Source organism: Podarcis raffonei, chromosome 16, assembly GCF_027172205.1.
Source record: "Podarcis raffonei isolate rPodRaf1 chromosome 16, rPodRaf1.pri, whole genome shotgun sequence".
In the NCBI taxonomy this organism is placed as follows: Eukaryota; Metazoa; Chordata; class Lepidosauria; order Squamata; family Lacertidae; genus Podarcis; species Podarcis raffonei.
In genome coordinates, this window is record NC_070617.1 from 7,538,375 (window position 1) to 7,558,327 (window position 19,953).

Sequence of the window (19,953 nt, forward strand, 5' to 3'; positions counted from 1 at the left end):
CTTGTTTTACAGAAGTGTAGTGCCTCGTATTTTTTCTTCTTCTTCCATGTAACATTTTTACAAATCCGTTTCATTTGTTGAGGCATTAGGGGGAGAAGAAAAAAGAAAGAAAAAAGAAAGGGGGGTGGAGAGAGGGAAGATGGATGGGGGTGGGGTCGGGTGGCGGTGTTTCTATTATGTTTAATGTATGTAGAGTTTGGTGTCAGCGTTGCTTGTGTTGTTCACTTGTGTTCCTTTGGTGGTGAGAGAGGTTGGGGTTGGCCTAGGGTGTGATTGTTTGCTTGTGATTGGCTGTGGTGATCTTTGTTTTCCAAGAATAAGCCCCAAATACCTGCACCTCCCCACCTCAGAAGGAGGATGGGGAATCCCCAACATAGAAGCATATTACAATGCCAACCAAATACGCCATATAATCCCATATATACTAGAAGGTGGGACAACCTGCTTCTGATAGTGGTCCCTTATGGTGGTCCTCCATTATATTGCAGTTCCCTGGTTTATACCAGGGACTGAGCCTTTAGTGTCATAGCTTTTAAGCGTCCGTCTCTCATAACACTAGAGCGGATGGCACATCCTGAATGATGCAAGATTTGGGGCTGATAAAATACCTTCTTCACGCACCGCATCACGGGAGGCAGTAATGGCCACAAACTTTGGCTTTAAAAGAGAATTGGACAATTTAATGGAGGAAAAGGCTTTCAACAGCTACTAGCCATGACGGCTATGTTCTCCCTCCACCGTCAGAGGCAGTAGGCCTCTGAATACCAATTGCTGGAAGCCACAAAAGGGGAGAGTTGTGCTTGGGTCCTGCTTTATGGTTTCGCACAGGCATCCGGTCGGCCGCTGTGAGAACAGCATGCTGGACTGTATGGGCCACTGGCCTGGTTCAGCAGGACTCTACTTATGTTCTTGGGTTCTTAGTAATCTCTTACTGCAACAGAGCTGGGTAGTCTTTGGTCTGGTTGCACTGAGTCATCGATGGAGCCCCTGAGATCACAGGATGGCAGCCACAATGTGGGAAATAATCCTGCTATCCTCTGCTGAGGCTCAGTGTATTGTTTTTATTTCTCCCAGCCTTCCCCAGTCCCTCTGGATCTTGCTAGGCTCCCAGCTCCCATCATCATCCCCGACATCTGGCCATGCTGACTGTTGATGGGACTAACAGGAGTTGTGAGTTCAGCAGCACCCAGAGGGTACCATATTAAGCAAGACTCGAATCAAGAATGAGGAAGACCGCATAGAGTTTTCTGAGCCCATTCAGCAACATCAAAACATTAGGAATCTATTTTTTTGTTAGCATGTTATGTAATGCGCTTGTAAATGATTGTCAAGTGAGAAACCTTCACTATAGAACACAAAGACGTGTGAAAAGTATACACTGAATCCCATCAACATCAGGAGCAAAAACGGGGAAGGGAGATGAGATAGAAAAACGGAGGGACAGGCACACTGCTCAGTTCTGGAGCATAGGATTTGTGTGGAGGAAGCCAAATTCATCCTCTGGCATCTCCATTGAAACAGGCATTTCTCGGAAAGACCTCCAAACCCAAGACTGCTGGCAGCTCCCACCAGTCAGAGGAGACGGTCCGATTCCCAAGTGGTTTCATATGTTCTGATTAGGGATGTAAGAACAAGGGTGATTTCTGTTTCCACCTGCCTTTGTCACATTCAGCATTGTTTCCATTCCACTGCAGTTCGGTTTCCGCCGAATACTATGTTACTCATCTTGCTGTGCACTGTTTAACATACTTATTTAAGTAATTTATGGATTTAATGTCTTGTTTCCACATCTTTCTTATAAATGCTAGGGAAACACAGTATGAATGGTGAGGAACTGCTCATTTATATATACTTTGTGGACTGAAAATGGTGAATACATGTTGGTGTTTGATGGATTTAATTTCTATTCTGGGCATGTGACGAATAAGCAGGCACCAGCATTTTCTGTTTCCATTTTCAATGGACTTCTCTGACATCTCTAGTTCTGATACACTCATTATGAGTCTGCTACACTCCTGTCCTCGAAATCCTGTCTCAAATGTCACTGTAAAAGCAAGCTGCTTTTTAAAGCTACTCGTTTATCCACATCATATACAGCCACGCACAAAGCAATAAATGTTCGAACTCCCATTCCAGCCCAAGAGGAACCCAACAATTCTCTATAAAGGAAATCAAATAGTGTATCAGGACTAGCGTTCTTCTCAAAAGCTTCCCAGCCATATGTAGCACCTTGGCTCGTCTGTGGCAAACAAGTGGTTGCTTCCAGCAGAAGCTTCACTCATTTAGACTGCTGAGTGCCTAAAAAATATGTGGGCAAGCGATATAGTGAGAGATTTTTGTGGATTAGTGTCTTCTAAGGACTTGCAAGCATGGCTGTCAAATATCAGTACATGTCTGAAGAACTGTATTTTACTTTTTCTGAGGGGAGGGGGGAGCGGCCATTAGGGATGAGGGACAAATTCTGTTTGGTTCGCATTTAAAGGTGAAAGTACCTAAATTGCACTTTCTGAAACAATACGTGAATCAAAACAGCCGTCCTGCAAAATTCACACCCCACTGAATTTTGCAACACAGTTCTCTGGGCAAGTGGGGTCAAGTGTGCATAAAAATACATCTGTCAGTGAAAATAATATACAGGCATGCATATTAGGGAAAGCTGCTTTGCAAACGTGTGTCTTAGGCAAAGTTGCATCCAAAACTGTGTATACCGGGAACAGCTCACACTAGAATTCTGATCAGTTTTCGTGAAGGCAAATCACAAACCAATGTGAAAATAACTGAACTAAGTATTAGAGATGAAAGAAACTTGAAAACTGCTAGTTTCCTTGAAAACTCCTCTCTCTTTATTCATTCATTTTCCTACATTTATATGCTTCCTTTCCTCCAGTCCTGGAACCCAAGGCAGCTTGCATGTGGTTCTCAGGAGGTATCCCATCCAGGCACAGACCAGACCCAGGCCTGATTTGCTTCTGCAAAGTGGAAACCGTGTGCCTTCAAACCATACCCATGCAAATGGCATTTTGCACGGTGGCCCACCAGATGCCTCTGGAAAGCCCGCAAGCAGGGTGTGGAGGCAGCAGCCCTCTAGGGTTTGGTTTGGTATTGTTCCCAGCAATGAGCATTGAGAGGTTGACTTATTTTGCACTTTGGGGGGCGGTGTTTTTAGCCATTGTGGCCAATAGCTACTGATTGGACTCTCCTTTTCTGTAATTTTTCCTAGGACAGGGTGTTGCCCTCTAGTTATTCTTGGGCTCCAACTCTCATCCCCAAATAGCATGGCCGATGGTCAGGAGTGAAGGGAGCCGTAGTCCAACAACATCTGGAAGGTCACAGGTTCCCCTTTCCTGGCTTTGGAGGTGTGATACTGAGTGTCACATCTTTGCCATCCTTGTTTCCCCCCTGACCGTATCCTCTGCTCTCCGTTACCATGGCAGGATGGACCGTATGACAGAGGACGCCCTGCGCCTGAATCTCTTGAAGCGGAGCCTGGACCAAGCCGACGAGCGGGATGACGTCCTGGCCAAGAGGCTGAAGATGGAAGGGCATGAGGCCATGGAGCGCCTCAAGATGCTGGCGCTGCTCAAGAGGAAGGACCTGGCGGGCATCGAGGTGCCCCATGAGCTGCCCGTCAAGCAGGACGGCCTGAAGGTCTATGAGGAGAAGCTGAATGGGAACATGAGGCCCCACACGGACAGCCGGTCTTCGGGGAGGCCGGGGAAGGAAAACATCAATGAGGAGCCAGTGGACATGAGCGCAAAGAGAAGGTAGGAAGCCCTTTTGTGTTTGCGTGTATATCTTCCTATATACATAAATATGTAAGGCTGTCATCATGCAGCCCCGTTGGAGGATTTGTAGCGCCTTATTCTGGGTTTCCATGAAGAAAAACCAAAGAGACCAAGAAAATTGAGTTTAGTGGTTGCATGGGGTAGGAAGGGGAAGCACTAGGGAGTTAATGTGGGGGGAATGGCAGGGGGTCTTGGTTGGTGAGTGGAGTGAGCCAGTGCATGAATGAATGAATGAATGAATGAATGAATATATCTATTCCACTTTTCATTCTACAGTCATAGGGCTCTGTACTGAAGATAAAATAAAAACTTCAGTACACTGAGTGGGGTCAGACAGTGTCAGACTAGGACCTGGGAGAGACCAGGGTTCAAACCCTGGGGTGACATTGGGCCAATTGATATCTCTCAGCCGAGCCTACTTTTCAGGGTTCTTGCGAGGACAAAACGAGGAGGGAGAAACCCACATATGCCATGTTGAGCTCCTTGTGGAGGGGAGAGAGCGATACTAATGTAATAATGAGCAAATAATGGAAATGACAGCAGTGTTTTTAAAAAAGCAGCACCATAAAATGACAGTACAGTTGGGGGAGAAATTCATCAAATCCATCCAAACCATACTACCCTCTCCCTCCAAATGCTTGGCAAAAGAGGTATGTCTTTACATGTCATCTAAAAATAACAAAGCAGCAAGACATGAATTGGTATGGAGGGAGTTTCATATTTGTCATTAAGAAGGATAGGAGCACCCTTGTCTCAAGGATCTATTGTGCAACTGTGTGGAATATCTTAAGACTGTGAACATTACATGTTTGAAACTTTGGCAAGCCACTGCCAGCCTGTGTAGACAACACTGAGCTCGATGGACGAAAGGTCTGACCTGCCTGATATGGCAGATTCTCATGTTCCTAACTAGATGAGATTTTTTAATGATTCAAATCTAACTCATCACTTTAGAATAGCCACGCTTACAATAATTGCGGGCTGCTTATTTAATTTATTTGCTTTGGGTGCCCCTTCCTAGGCCTTTCCTTTTCCCAAAGGCAACGAGGGGAGTTGTTGCCAATCACATTCTGTTCAGTTTTTTCTTCTTCAGAGGAACACAGTAATTGACAAAGCAGATGTGTTAATGGATCTGGGTCAGGCTTATTAATTTCAGTGTGACTACTCTGAGTAGAACTTATTTGTATAAGACCCAAGGGGCTTCCTCCAGAGCCAGTATTTTGACACCCATCCTTTGTCAATTTCACCTGATTCCAATATCCTATGAAATGTCTCTCAAGTTGTGGCTTTTATATAATTCATTTCATGTGGCGTTCTCTTACACAGACACACGTGTGTGTGTTCGCGCGCACACATCTCTCCAGCCGTACTGTTATTTATTTATTTTATTTTATTTTATTTATTTAGTAACTGTCTTTACCGCCCTTCATCCAAAGATGACAGGGCAGTTTGCAATATAAAAACACAAAAATGCATAGCATGATAACAAACGAATAAAAAGGACACGGAACAGGCTGTCTCAGGCTGGGCAATAGCAGTGAGGTCCTAGGAGGGGACAGAGTCATGCCTCCTGTGTGGGCCACACACTGCACCCCTGAGCTGACTCAGTGCCCTCAGATGGAATCTGACATAGGAAGCTGCCTCATACCGAGTCAGGCCCTTCATCCATCTAGCACAATATTGTCTCCACTGACTGGCAGTGGCTCTCTGGGGTTTCAAGCAGGGGGCATTCCCGGTCCTACCTGGAGATGCTGGGAATTGAACACACGACCTTCTGCACAAAAAGCTGGTGCTCTGTCACCGAGCTGCAGCTCTTCCCTTCACCCCTCATCCATACCCTGGCTTAGTTCAGTCATGTTGCCGGTAACAGAGGAAGAGCCATTCCAGCCGGTTTCTCCGTGCGAAAGGCGGACATTGCCACCTTATCTATTGCCTCAGGCGGCAAAAGGCCCTGGACTGGTCCTGCATCAGCATCCCTATGCCAGTTCTTCTTTAGCGAAATCTCAGCTGCTCTGGTATTTTGCTGGAAGGGTTTCCTTGAGTTGATTGCTTTGTTTTGAATGCTGTGCTCAGTGGGCATTGCACAAAAGCATGAGCCCTTGCCTGCTGGATCAGGCCAATGGCCCCTTTAGTCCAGAATCCTGTTCTCACACTGGCCAACCAAATTGCGAACGGTTGTACTCCCAGGAGGCCGCTCCCATAGTCTCTTTGCCCCCAGTGCATGGGGACCTCACTACATCCTTCAATCTGCCCGCCCGCCCCTGCCTTTATCACTGGTCCAGGGGGAGGGAACAGGTGTCAACCAGCCCCAAGGTTTGACTGACATGGGCTCCATCTCAAGATGTGAAATCCTGACTCACTCGCGCAGCTCAGAGGCGCAGTGCCAGCCGTGGGAGGGAGCAAAGCGTCTCTTAAGGCAGGAAGCGCCACGGGTGCCACTCTGTTTGGCGGGTGGCAATGCTGATGGCGGCAGCCCAGGCTGCCTGCCATCTGCTCTTCCGCCCCTGCTCGCCGGTCATCATCATCCTCTTGTTCCCTTTCCACTCGAACAGAAGGATCTTCCGGGGAGCTCGGGGTGCGGGGCTTGGTTAGCAGAAGGCTGTTACCGACTGCTCAAAGATGACCCCCTAAGAACATCAGAAAAGCCCTGCAGCTTAGAGGAGGCAGAGCATAGCCATTATGGATGGTAGCCTCTTTCCTCCTTGAATTTGTCGAATCCTCTTTTAAAGGCATACACCCGTAACCCCTCTCATCAGGCAAGAGGAGGAGGCAGGCGGAATTGGAAGAGCTGGACAGATCAGACCCAGGGGGACTGATCCACCACAGAGGATCTTGCTCAGTTGTGTCTCTGTGTTAATCAGGGGATAGTGGGGTAGTCTGTATTTTCCACCCTAGGTAAAATAATGCCTGTAGCAACACTTCTGCATACTCAACCTTTCCCCAAGACCCCAAAGAAGTGGGGAGAGAAGCTCTGCAGTCTCTTTACACTAGGGACATGGAAATCTGTGCACTTCCAGAGGGTGTTAGATTTTGGCAGACAGCAGCTAGCATGGGCAGTCGTTAGGGCTGATGGAAGTTAAGAAGCAGGAGGACAGGCATTGCATTGATAAAGAACATAAGAAGAGCCCTGCAGGATCAGGCCAGTGGCCCATCTAGTCCAGCGCCCTGTTCTCGCAGTGGCCAGCCAGATCCCTGTGGGAAACCCCCAGGCAGGACCCCGAGCGCAAGAGCACTTAGCTCTCCTGCATTTTCCAGGAACTGGGATTCAGAAGCACCATGGCCTCTGGCCATAGAGGCAGAGCACAGCCATTGTGGGTAGTAGCCATTGATAGCTTTCTCTTTCGTGAATTTGTCCAGTCCTCTTTTAAAGCCGTCCTGGTTGGTGGCCACCACTGTCTTCTGTGAGGGCAAGTTCATAGCTCAGCTATGCACCATGTGAAGAAGTTGTAGTGGAGGGTTGCTTTTTGAACTCAACAATATGGTGCCCTCCAGGTCTGCCTGGAGTCCCATCATCCACGGTGACCCCTTGGCTCATGCTGACTGCTGGGGCTGATGGGACCTGGGAGTCCAACGTGCTCCAGAGAGCCACAGTTCTCCCACCCCTTTGCAAATCCTTTGCTTTCTGTGAAAGGCTGAGGGTTACAGAGCAGGTTGGGATCTGTGTGAACCTATGGGTTCTGAAAATAGCCTTTTCAGGCACTCAGTCTCCTTTCAGAGTGGCATTTTCCCTCGCTTGAGATTGATTAAAGTTTAGTGTGCTTGACGCTTTGTTCCACCCGCCCCCCTCCTGAAGTGTGACATAAAGCCATCTGTGCTGGGGGAGAGCTGTGCAATGTTGGCCACACCAGTCCCACTTTCCTGTAGAGAGAGGGAGGGAAAAATCTAAGATCCCTGTCAAAGGAAGAAATAATTGCAAGGAGTTGGTTCCCCTCTCCCCCCCCCCCCCCGCCCAAAAAAAGCTTCAACAAAAATATGATGACTGAAAGGCTAAGGACCCGATTACAGTTTTCATAAACCACGAAGTGATTTCATGGCATGAAGTGAGTAGGCAAAGCTTATGACACAGATTGGGATTGAAGCAGGCCAAATCCTACTCAGAGTAAGACCGTTGATGGATTCATCATGGCCGTGATTTTGATGGGTCTAGTCTAGAGTAGGATTTAGCTGGATGCAATCCGTTATACCGAAACGTAATCCGTCTCATTGCTCGTGGAGCTTCAGTGTGCTTGAAGTTAATGTGTCCGTCTTCTGGCTGTACGGAGCTCTGTGTGTGCACTGGTGTCGTCTTCCAGTTTCATACCTGAGGCACAGTGCATGCTAATGTCTTGAAGCCGAGGCCTGTTGCTCTTGTCAGGATCCTAAGAAGTGCAGCTCTCATCTAGAGGCCTACAAGAGCCCCTCGGGCTTCCATCCCTCATTGTCTTAGAGAAAAGTTTGAAAAGCATGGAGGGCATCATTTGGGCCTCATGGTGGCAGAGGTTTTGAAAATGTATGGCCTCTGTATCAGTTGGTAGAATATTGCACGAGGTTCCTTATAACATGGAATTCCACCTTTTCAGAATTTCCTCTTTAGTGGGAGCATGCATCTAGTTCTCTTGCGAATGCTGCAAATGTGTAAAAACAGAAAAGTTGTGGCTTTCGAGGCTTAGTACAAGGGGAATATGTGGCCGTGTGCACATTACCCTTTACTCCTCGTCCACTGCTCTCCCACTGCTGGTTTCTGAAGCCGAGCACACATGACACGAGCCAAATGCCGTATGTATCCTGTACTCTCTTGAGAAGTCCTGCTGTTCGGTGTGCTTTCCCTCAAACCTGCTTCCATCCGATTTGAAAAAGTAACTCACCGTTAAGCTTGTGAGGTGTGTCCATTTGAGACAGCCATTGAGCATGCTCAGATGACAGCTTCACTTAATAGGAGTTTTGGGAGGAGTTGCAGGCCTAGGGAAACAAATCAGGTAATGCACGTCAGGTGAAGGCACTCCTATTGGCGGCCAGCTGTGTATGACAGTGTTAAAATGTGACTTGAAATGTAGGGGGGCAGGGAGAGACTGATCTCCCTGTGTTTCGGTATGCTAATGTGTACATCGCCAGTGTGTCTGATGCTTAGTGCATGGGGGGATATGCGTATTCACGAGCCAGCTCTGCCCAGCCCTCCATCTCTCCTTTAGCCCCATTCCTAGTTGTTCTGCTCCTCCCTTTCGACTGTTCCTCTCTAGTATTTGAGGCACACACACCCTCCCAGCCTTAATTTTACAAAAGCCCTAGTCGTGTGCACAAAATAAACTGTGCCAATAGCATAAATTTACACACAACGCTCATTGGTCAGCCAAAGTCACGGGCAGAGACAATTTTCCTGTTACAACGCTGATTTTGGGAGGGGGGTTAGTTGCCAACAAAAAAAGCCCTGTGTGATGTCATAAAGCATGGCAGCAGCGCTTGGTTACCGCTGGATGACATCGCCCCGTCTCCGAGTGACAGGAAGTGGCGGCCGCTGCTGGTTGCCCAGCGATTCCACTTCCAGGTCACTGTTTGACCCAGACCCTGCTTACAAATCCCTTCCTGAAAGGGAGAATCTTTCCAAGGTTGCGATGAGTATGGAGTTCAGGTATATCCTCTTTCCTTGTGAAAACTCTGGGGCTTCTCTCATATCTCCCATTTTCTTTATTTTGCAGTCTCTCTAGTTTAAAATTTCTTGCCACACGCCCTTTCTGGCTTTTCATGGAGCACTCCCCTTAGAATCAGTCTTCCTCATTGCTCCCTCCCCCCGTTTTTGTTGTGCAGCTCCTTCAGAGGGACCAGAAATATTCATGGTGCCTGGCTTGTTCATCTCCTAGAAAATCTAATTCCCTGCTTGAACCAAATTAATTGGCCAACTACATGTTAATTGAGGATTAAAGGTTGACCTCCTGTCAGTTAATTGGTGGGGTTAACAAGCAAACACCCCTGAATTCAGGACACACTGGCTTGTCTCCCTCTTGCACCAAGTTTTAATATAAAGCAGGATCTTGAAAATGTGACTTTTTATTCCTGTTTGAATAAGAGTAGCAGCTAATTTTCACTCTTTCCTGGTGGAAGGAGCCTGGCTTGCAAACAAATCCACAAGCGTCACTCTCCTGCTCAGCTAGGCTAGCAATATGTGGAGTGACAGAAAGGAGCCATTTTTGGTCACACACACGCACACACACCTCTGATTGCCTGAAGGCCACACTAACTCGCCACAGGTGACTAGCTTAAATGACAGTTTGCAAGGCTGGTTTTCTTTCAGTGCAATGAAATCATGGGCAGCCAAAAATCAATGGAGCTCAGCTGGCAATAGGTTGGCTGCCTGATCCAGCCTTAGGGCTCTTCTCATGTTATTCATGGCTAAGGAAAGGGTTTCAGTCTTTTCTCCTGATTTGGTAGCTTTCTACATGCAACGCAGGCTTCTGTGTTTTCTTATTGAACGCTGTGGCACTCACATGGGGCCTGCAGTCTGGAACTGTACCAGCCCAATATGCCTCTGAATCACAGGTGGGGAAGGTGGCCGTTGAACTTGGGTCCTTACGGCAAGCTTCCCACTGTGGTATCTGCTTGGCCGCTGTGAGAGTGGGACACTGGCCGAGATGGGCCCCTTTGGCCTGATCCCAGCAGCAGGGGTCTTCTTAACATTCTTAGAACCTGTTGTGATTCCGCACGATGTGCGCAGGAAAGCTCTTGGCGTCAGAGAGTGTGTGGTGCCTCTGACATATCCACTGAGAGCGTCTCAAGGCTAGGAAGGATCCCTGTCACGGGGCCACATTCGCTGCACACACAGCCAGCATACCCATGTTGCTTTCTCGCTGTCAGATGTTTACAAATTCAGCCTTCTTGATCAGACTTTCAGTCCACCCACCGATGCAATTGAGTATCCCAGTCAGTATTGCAGCAGAGAAGTGTAAGGAAATAGACACGAAAGAGAAGGGTATAGAGCCAAGGATCTGTCCTGGGTAGAGATGAGCCCCAGTGTTTGCTGTCTCCATGGCTTTCTGCATCAGGGTTGGGCAGCCTCCGGCCTGGAGAGGGGGAGAAAAGGTGGCCCTTAGGACTCTTCCCCAGCCACACACCTCTCCCTGTGCATTGCCCTGGGCCTAGCTTCATTCTTTTTGAATGTTTTTGCCCAGCTGGAATATCTCTTTGAACTCTGAAAAATTAAAACAGGGGTGGAGAACTTGTGAGGCCTTCCAGGCATTGTCAGACTCCCAGCTCCCATCAGCCCCAGCTGATGTTCGGCGTTAATAACGTCTGAAGGGCCAAAGGGTCCCCTTCCCTGCGTTACAGACTGTGGGTCACTTTGAGAGAGAGAGATGTGCAACTCAGCATTTTTCTCATAATTCCCCATCCTTTTCTTTTTTAATTCAGCAGTGACCAGGACAGGGGACGGCTCACCCCCTCGCCAGACATCATTGTCCTTTCTGATAATGAGGCCTCCAGTCCCCGTTCCAGTTCCCGCATGGAAGAGAGGCTCAAGGCTGCCAATCTGGAAATGTTCAAGGTAAGTGGCCCCTCAGGCCAAGGGACTGAGCACATCCTTAAGCTGCGAAAGAGTGAGTGCAAGCTCTCGGGCCACACAGAATGCTTCTTCAGGTGGCTGTTTGTTTCTCATTTTGAAGCTACCACAGCAAAGTGTCTTTGCAGGCCACATTCATGCAACAGATTTAAAGTGCTGTGACACTACTTTAAAATGGCTCCCCCGGCCCAAGAAGTCTGGGAGCTGTAGTTGGTTGAGGGTGCTGAGAGTCATTAGCAGGCCTTAAGAAGAGCTACAATTCCCAGTTTCCTGAGAAGAGGGATTAATTGTTAAACCCCTCTGAGAATTGTAGCTGCGTGATTCCTGGCAGAACAGGGGATGTGTCCATTCTCCAAATGGACTGCAAATCCCATCATCCCTGACCATTGGCCATGCTGCCCAGGGCTGATGGGAGCTGGAGTCTAAGAACATTGCTGAACTACAACTCCCATCGTCCCTGGCTGTTGATCGTGGTGGCCACGGCCAAAGAGTGGTGCTTCCAGACCAAGCAGTCCTGCTTGATGGGTGTGGGGTGGCAGCCGAACTGCAAGTGTCTCTTAACCCTCCTTTCTCCCTCTCCTCCACCACCACAGGGCAAAGGCATTGAGGAGAGGCAGCAGCTCATCAAGCAGCTGCGGGACGAGCTGCGGCTGGAGGAGGCCCGGCTGGTGCTGCTGAAGAAGCTACGGCAGAGCCAGCTGCAGAAGGAGAATGTGGTGCAAAAGGTAAGGCTTGGGTGGGGCCATTCTGGCAAAACGCAGGAGGGCACGCAGGCTTCCCACCCAGGCACAACACTGCCCCTTGGAAATGTCAGCTGCCGCATTGGATCCATCCGTCACCCTTTGCTCATTGCAGCAAGGAGACCGTGGGTGTGTGACGCGGATTTCCCTCTCTGTATACGGAGATTCTCAGAGGCATTACCCAGAAGTGGCTGGGGACCATTGGAGACTGGTAGGGCAGAAGGCACGGAGCCCAACAGCAGGTGGCACCAGAGAGCCGGTGGCAAGCAGAGCCATCAAATTGTAGTTTTGTTCCCCATCCTCCTCCTCTCCTCCATGCTGAGTTCTACAAAGGTAGAATGGAGACGGGGGGGGAGGGGACGAGACAACCAAGACTACCCTCTGAGCTTGTTGTGAGTCTGGGAGCTGGCTGAGATTGGGGAAGGGGGCAGTGTCCCATTTGCCCAAGCAGACTCGTCTCCACTGGCATTGCATGCTCTCCCGCAGTCTCTGAGACCTGACTGACAGGGCAGTCCAGGGGCCTATTAACTGGGCTGCCCCACCATTGCAAAGGGGGTGCACCTCCCCATTACTCCACAAGTGTAAGTTTTATCTTTGTGTAAAGTGAGCGTTGCCTCCAGTTTTGAGCCAACAAAACTCTGCTCCAGAGATGGAGAGCTTTAGAGCATCCCAATCACTTGAGTCTCCCTATTTTCTTTCTCTCCTCTAGACTCCGGTTGTCCAAAACGCAGCATCTATTGTCCAGCCATCTCCTGCCCATGTCGGACAGCAGGCTCTGTCCAAACTTCCCTCCCGGCCTGGAGCTCAAGGGGTTGAGCCCCAAAACCTCCGAACATTACAGGTAAGAGGCCTGCAACATGGCAGCGTGTCCCCTTCTGTGTCCCATCTCTTGAGCGCCTCTTACCTGGCTGTAAATGCAGGAGGTGGTGTGGTGCCTCATTTGTTCCTGCCTCTTCTCTCATTTCCCATGCCGTAGAGCAGCAAAGCGGATTTTTCCATTTAGCGCAGGGTTAACAAACCTCCATCCCATGAGTCTGATTGGGCCTAGACATCCCCACCTGCCCTAGAGCATCTGGTATAAGGGAGGTAAAGGCAGAGCTTTTCCAGATCGACTGCTCCCCTCGTAAAGCAGTTCCCAGGAAGCCTTTTGCCTGTGATGTTCAAACCACATCAAATCCTTTATTATGCATTCGCAGACCCACTAAGGGCATGCCGGAAATAAAAGCATGAGCAGTGAAACATGTGCTTGCTTAAAATACAATATAATGCAAGGGATAAAAGCATACATACATCTAAAATACTATAGGCTGCAAATGATGAAAAACGTAAGATGCAAATTGGAATTAAAATGAAAGTATCATCTTACGAGAACTTTGAACCCGAGCAACTTGATTTCTAACCGTACTGGGGGAGTCCGTTGATTGACAGGTGGGTGGCTCCACCCACCTGTCAAACTTGATGCACTGGGGCGTGGGGGGATATAAAGGATCTGGCCTGCCAGCCAGATCCAATTGCCCACCCCTGCTTCATAGGTCTGTCCAGCTGCTTCCACGAAATCCCTCCCTCCGGCATCATTGTCGCAGTTCCCAGAAGTCCATCAGTGCTGTGCTGACCTTTATTTTTCTGTGCAAACTCCACCAAGTTGGAAGAAAGGGCCATGACCCTTTTTACTGGATGGAAACCATGCCAAGTCGCTCAGGAGCAGCACAGGGGTGGTTTTCCTGGGAAGCTATTTTTCTTCAAAAGTCAGTTTATGAAGACCTACCTGCACACCCATGCCTCCGGCTGTCCTGTAGAAAATGCCACAGTTCAAAGGACTGGAAATCAGTAACACAGTTTTCATTTTCGGGAAAGGTTTTTAATGGAGTTTTGGCTCACGGCCCTGGCCTGGCATTGCGATAAGGGGGTTAGGGCACCTGTCCTATGAGGAAAGGGGGAGATTTTAGAGTGTTGTTTGTGTTGTACTTTTGTATTGTTTTATTGTTGTTAGCCGCCCTGAGCCCGGCTTCGGCTGGGGAGGGCGGGATATAAATAAAATTTATTATTATTATTATTATTATTACTGTCCGTCAGCGTCAACAACACTGAGCTGCGTGGACTCAGGATAAGGCAGCTTCCGATTTGAATCAGCCAGTTATCCGATGAAGGCTAGAATAGTAGCTGTAGTTTGGATGGATGCATGTGCTTTGCAGACAAGAGGTCCCAAGTTCAGGCTGGGAGGGACCCCGTCTTGAAACCCTGGAGAGCCTCTGCCAGTCGGGTATAGATCAGCCTTCCCTAACCTAGTGCCCTTTGCCTGCTTTGAGTCCCAGGTCCCAGCTATGCCCTACTGGGAATGGCATGGGGGTGTGCTTTGTAGATGGACCACAGAAGAAGTTGCAAATCTCGCCTTTGTTCCATGCTCTCCACCTCTCTAAAACACACACTTTTCTCCTCTTTGGGGCAGGGTCACAGCGTCATCCGGTCCGCCACCAACACGACCCTCCCCCACATGCTTATGTCGCAGCGCGTCATCGCACCAAACCCTGCCCAGCTCCAAGGGCAACGTGTCCCTCCGAAACCGGGCCTCATCCGCACCACCACTCCGAGCATGAGCCCCACCATCAGCTACCAGCCAGTGAGTAAAGCAGAAAGGGTGGGAGGGCCAGTGGGCCTGATCTTCTTAAACGGCCACCTTGCCCACGCGGCAGTTTGAAACTTCTGTTTTTGTGGTGACAAATTTGACAAATTGGGGGTGGGACTTTGTGCAGCCCGAGGACAGCATTTCCACATGGGTAACCTCAGCAGAGGGAGGGGCCAGAGACAAAAGTGGGTCGAGCAATGGGTGCATAGATCACCTTTGAACAGTAAGCTGGGTTTTATTTATTTATTAAGGGAGACGGGCAGCACTGTGGTCTAAACCACTGAGCCTCTTGGGCTTGCCTATCAGAAGATTGGTGGTTCAAATCCCCACAACAGAGTGAGCTCCCATTGCTCTGTCCCAGCTCCTGCCAACCTAGCAGTTCGAAAGCACACCAGTGCAAGTAGATAAATAGGTACCTCTGTGGCAGGAGGGTAAACTGTGTTTCCATGCTCTCTATTTTCCATCTTGGTGTCCCGTTGCACCAGAAGCGGTGTAGTCATGCTAGCCACATGACCCGGAAAGCTGTCTGTGGACAAACGCTGGCTCCCTTGGCCTGAAAGTGAGATGAGTGCCACAGCCCCATAGTCTCCTTTGACTGGACTTAACCGTCCAGGGGTCGTTTACCTTTACCTATTTATTTATTTATTTATTTATTTATTTATTTTTATTTTTATTTTTATTTTAGCTATTTATTTATTAAGTTTGTGTGATCAGTTGAAGGCCACATTCCAGACAGGCAAAAGCACTCAAGGAGGGTGTGAAGCAGGGCTGCTTGTGAGGGGGCGTGGCCTGTAGTGAAGGGGCGTGGCCTGGAGAGAGTCCCAAAGGTCAGAGAGAAAAACCTTGGTGGGCCGCACACCTTTAACATTTTCTTTCTTGTCCCCTCTACTCTCCTGCGCCTTTCCTCCGCAGCAGTCCAGCTCGGCCGTCCCCTGCCAGCGCACCACGTCGTCCGCCATCTACATGAACCTTGCCTCCCACATCCAGCCGGGCACGGTGAACCGGGTGTCATCGCCCCTGCCCAGCCCCAGCGCGCTCAACGACGCCGCCAACTCCCAGGCGGCCGCCAAGCTCGCCTTGCGCAAGCAACTGGAAAAGACCCTCCTGGAGATCCCGCCCCCCAAACCGCCCGCCCCTTTGCTCCACTTCCTGCCCAGCGCAGCCAACAGCGAGTTCATCTACATGGTGGGGCTGGAGGAGGTGGTGCAGAGCGTCATTGACAGCCAAGGTAAAGACCAGTGTCAGGGGCAAGGGCCACAGAATAGGCGGTGCAACTGAGTTGAAAGAGGGTGTCTGAGGGAAATGAGCTGGAAATCCCGTTTCCTATGCCTCCTGATTCAGGGGACATGGGGAACTAGCCTATTGCTGTCCGCCTGATGGAGCCGTCCTGTCACAGATAAAACTGTTTTAGTTATTGGTACGCTTTTAAGATTTTTTAAATCCAAAAACATTATTCTGCTCCAGGGTAGCCTGACAATAGAGGCAAACTGCGCCACACTCACTCGCGTTTGTCCCCCTCCCCCCTTTTTCTTTGCATAAATGAGGCTGCATTTTAATGTTTTAATGTTTTAATGTTGTATTTTAATCTTGTTTTTAAGTTGTATTCATTCAGCTTGTTTTTATTATTATTTGTTAGCCACCCTGAGCCCAGCCTTGGCTGGGGAGGGCGGGGTATAAATAAAATTTATTATTTATTATTATTATAAATGAATGTTTAGCTTGTGCTAAAAGTCGTTGAAATTCTGGAGGTCTTCTCCGCACCCCCTTGGCCTGGAACGGTTCCTGAGAGAAAGGTCCCCCTTCCTTTGTGTGATGCATCTTCTTCTACCCCCCCTTTCCCAGGCAAAGGTTGCGCTTCCCTCTTGCGAGTGGAGCCCTTTGTTTGCGCCCAGTGCCGCACAGACTTCACCCCGCACTGGAAGCAGGAGAAGAACGGCAAGATCCTGTGTGAGCAGTGCATGACCTCCAACCAGAAGAAGGCGCTTAAGGCTGAGCACACCAACCGGCTGAAGAATGCCTTTGTCAAAGCTCTGCAGCAAGAACAGGTGGGTCCCTGTCGCCCTGTTGGAGGGAGGGAGGGAAGCGGGGTGAATCCAGGTGGACTGGAAGAGGTGCCTGCTTCCTGTCCCTCGGAAGAAGCGACATAGCTCAGTGTCAGAGCTCTGCAACTAGAAGGTGCCAGGATCATTCCCCAATGGCACCTCCACAATGGGCAAAGAGGTTTCCTGAATGAAACCCTTGCAAGTTGCTTTCCCTCAGTTCGGGCAACACTGAGCTCAGTGAACTCAGTATTAGGCAGCTTCCCATGTTCCTCATTCCTCAACGTACATTTTGAAGGGCTGTAGCTCAGTGGTGGGACGCGGGTGGCGCTGTGGGTAAAAGCCTCAGCGCCTAGGGCTTGCCGATCGAAAGGTCGGCGATTCGAATCCCCGCGGCAGGGTGCGCTCCCGTTGCTCAGTCCCAGCGCCTGCCAACCTAGCAGTTCGAAAGCACCCCCAGGTGCAAGTAGATAAATAGGGACCGCTTACTGGTGGGAAGGTAAACGGCGTTTCCGTGTGCCGCGCTGGCTCGCCAGATGCAGCTTTGCCACGCTGGCCACGTGACCCGGAAGTGTCTCCGGACAGCGCTGGCCCCCGGCCTCTTAAGTGAGATGGGCGCACAACCCTAGAGTCTGTCAAGACTGGCCCGTACGGGCAGGGGTACCTTTACCTTTACCTTTTAGCTCAGTGGTAGAGCGTTTGCTTTGCACGTGGAAAGATCTGGGTTCAATCCTCAGCGTCCCTGGGTAGGGCTGGGAAAGATCTTTGTCTGAAACCATGGAGAGCTAGTCAGTGTCGGCAGCGCTGTGCTAGGTGGATCCAATCGTCCACTGACTCTTTATAAGGCAACTTTACAAGGTCCCTGTTGAATTATTCGCCTCTGTTTTCCCCTTGCACATTTATTCAGCACGAATAAAGAGTTTTGGAAACCAACTTTGAAACAGTCATCATAGCTTCCCCTTCTTCTTGACCCTGACCCCTTGGGTCTCTGGGAATTGTAGTTTGGGGAGACAGCAGTCCCCTGAAATGAATGCATGGGGTTAGATCAGCAAGATTCACTCCCAAGGAAAACCAGCAGTGGAAAGCTAGGTTTTTCAGGCCTTCTCGAATGCCAGAACTGAGCAAGTGTTAGCTGGAAGAGAGCCCCACCAGCAGAAAGGCCCTGTCTCATGTGCTCACCAAACTAGCCAGTTTCAGTGGCTGGCACGCAAACTGGGCCGTGGATATTAGATTGCAGGCAGGGTCATCCGAATGCAGGTTGTTTGCAGGGTGGGTGGGCGGCCTGTGTGCCGCCAGATAACAGCCACACGGCCCAACTCATGACCAGCCTCTTCTTTTTCCCTCCGGCAGGAGATAGAGCAGCGGTTGCAGCAGCAGGCAGCGTTGTCCCCCACCGCCACTCCCGCCAGCGTGTCCAGCGTTAGCAAACAGGAAAGCATCATGCGACATCACACACTCCGTCAGGTGAGAAGCCCTTCCTCGCCCAGCCCCTTCTGGCAAAGTGGCCCCTTTCGCATCCCACAGCCGCCAGCTGTTCGGCTACCCCCTCCCCTCAAAACAGCCTTCTGATCTTGTCTCCCGGGCAGTCCATTCCCCTCCCCTCCAAAAGTGAAAGGTTGTTCTCGTGTGATGTGGGGGGGGGGGGGAGAGCATTCAATCCGAACATTCAGCAGATGCAGAAGTTTTGTGGCGTGCTTCTGAAACTTTGCCGGCCGCTCACTGACAGACCTCCTCAAAACAACCTTCAGCGAAGGAATGGAGGACGGCAGGCTGGTCCTGCTGTAACAATAGTTAAAAGGACAGGACTAGATAAAATGAAGCAAAGGAGGGTTTGAGAGATCGTGAGATACGTGATTTATGATACGTATGAAGCAGCAGGGGTTTTTTTATACCCTTTCTCTGCTGCGAGAGTTCCATGTTTTGGAATGATGGAATATTGGAAAAACCTATCTGAAAATAGATTAAGTTTAATAATACACCGCTGAATAATACAATTCAATGTATTCAGATAGGTAGCTGTGTTGGTCTGACGCAGTCAAAATAAAAAATACTAAGGTGCTACTGGACATTTTTTTAAATTTATTTCTAATTCAATGTATGTTTGTTTTTATAATGATGGTGTAATCATAATTATTCCTACCATATTTTTGTGATTGTCAGTTGTTTGGAACTGTTTTTAATCTTGTTTTAATCTTTAATTGTTGTTAACCCACCCTGTGGCCTTAGGTAGCGCGAAGGGCAGGTAATTGATAATGCATTGTGTGTGTGTGTGTGTGTGTGTGTGTGTGTGTGAGAGAGAGAGAGAGAGAGAGAGAGAGAGAGAGAGAGAGAGAGAGAGAGAGAACACTGGAGGGTGGTCCATTAAAGTGAATGGGGTGCTGTCCCACCAGCTTCAGCCAGCCCCCACCTGCCTGCCTTCACAACCGGTCCAGGGGTGGTTTGGCTCTGCCTGCCACTGGCTCCACTTACTTTTGGTTCCCTTTCTTCTTCCCCACCAGTTCCAGCAATCACACCTCCTTTATTGGATGTATTTGCTAAATTGAGTAGCAGTAGTATTAATTGAAAAACCAAATGCAGCAGAGCTTTGAAAACCCTGTGTGTCTTGTTCAAACATTTATCTTAACCCTCCACACAAAACTATTATGCGGTCTTCTTATTCCTGTCCACTCACAACACATCTGGTTGCGTGCTGAGTAATTCTTGTCGGCAGAAAATGAGTCTCCAACTCCGCACTCTGAATCGCTAAACACCGAGTGGAGTTTGGACCCGATACTTTTATTTGTTTGTGCCCCACTCATTTTCCTGCTGTTCTGTTTCCTCTGCCCCCCCCTTCTCTCTCCAGGCACCACAACCCCAGAGCACCCTGCAGCGTGGCATCCCCACCTCGGCCCGCTCCATGCTGTCCAACTTTGCGCAAGCCCCGCAGCTTTCCGTGGCGGGAGGCCTTCTCGGCATGCCAGGTAGAGCCTTCCAGAATTTGGGGGGTGGGGGCAGAGATGCGCAGAGGACCCTGCCTCAATATATATCCTGCCCTCTGCCCGCCGATCCCAGCGGAGGCCCCACAGGAAGGGGTCATTCAGCCCCCGGAAGAGAGAATGGGTTTCCCAGATTTGGGGGGGGGCAGTTTTCAGGTGGCTGGTACACATCCAGACCACATGGCTGAACCTTTGTAATGGGCCAGGGGGCGTCCATCATAGTGAGGGCCAGATAGGAAGGGAAAACCAGTGTATTGCAAGCCACA

At 49.6% G+C, this 19,953-nt stretch overlaps 1 protein-coding gene across 4 annotated transcripts in view; it reads left to right on the forward strand.

The window, feature by feature from the left end:
• Positions 1–19,953, forward strand: part of GATAD2B (GATA zinc finger domain containing 2B) — a 71,644-nt gene that overhangs the window by 43,427 nt on the left and 8,264 nt on the right. For 2 of the 4 annotated variants that reach the window (XM_053368695.1, XM_053368694.1), the window contains 9 exons: positions 3,435–3,764; positions 11,163–11,295; positions 11,904–12,035; positions 12,760–12,891; positions 14,497–14,667; positions 15,586–15,901; positions 16,516–16,718; positions 18,063–18,176; positions 19,555–19,672. In XM_053368695.1, coding sequence (XP_053224670.1) covers positions 3,436–3,764; positions 11,163–11,295; positions 11,904–12,035; positions 12,760–12,891; positions 14,497–14,667; positions 15,586–15,901; positions 16,516–16,718; positions 18,063–18,176; positions 19,555–19,672 — 1,648 coding nt within the window. In that variant the 5' untranslated portion in view covers position 3,435. The remainder of the gene's footprint in view (positions 1–3,434; positions 3,765–11,162; positions 11,296–11,903; positions 12,036–12,759; positions 12,892–14,496; positions 14,668–15,585; positions 15,902–16,515; positions 16,719–18,062; positions 18,177–19,554; positions 19,673–19,953) is intronic. The other 2 variants (XM_053368698.1, XM_053368696.1) reach the window with 2 other exon arrangements.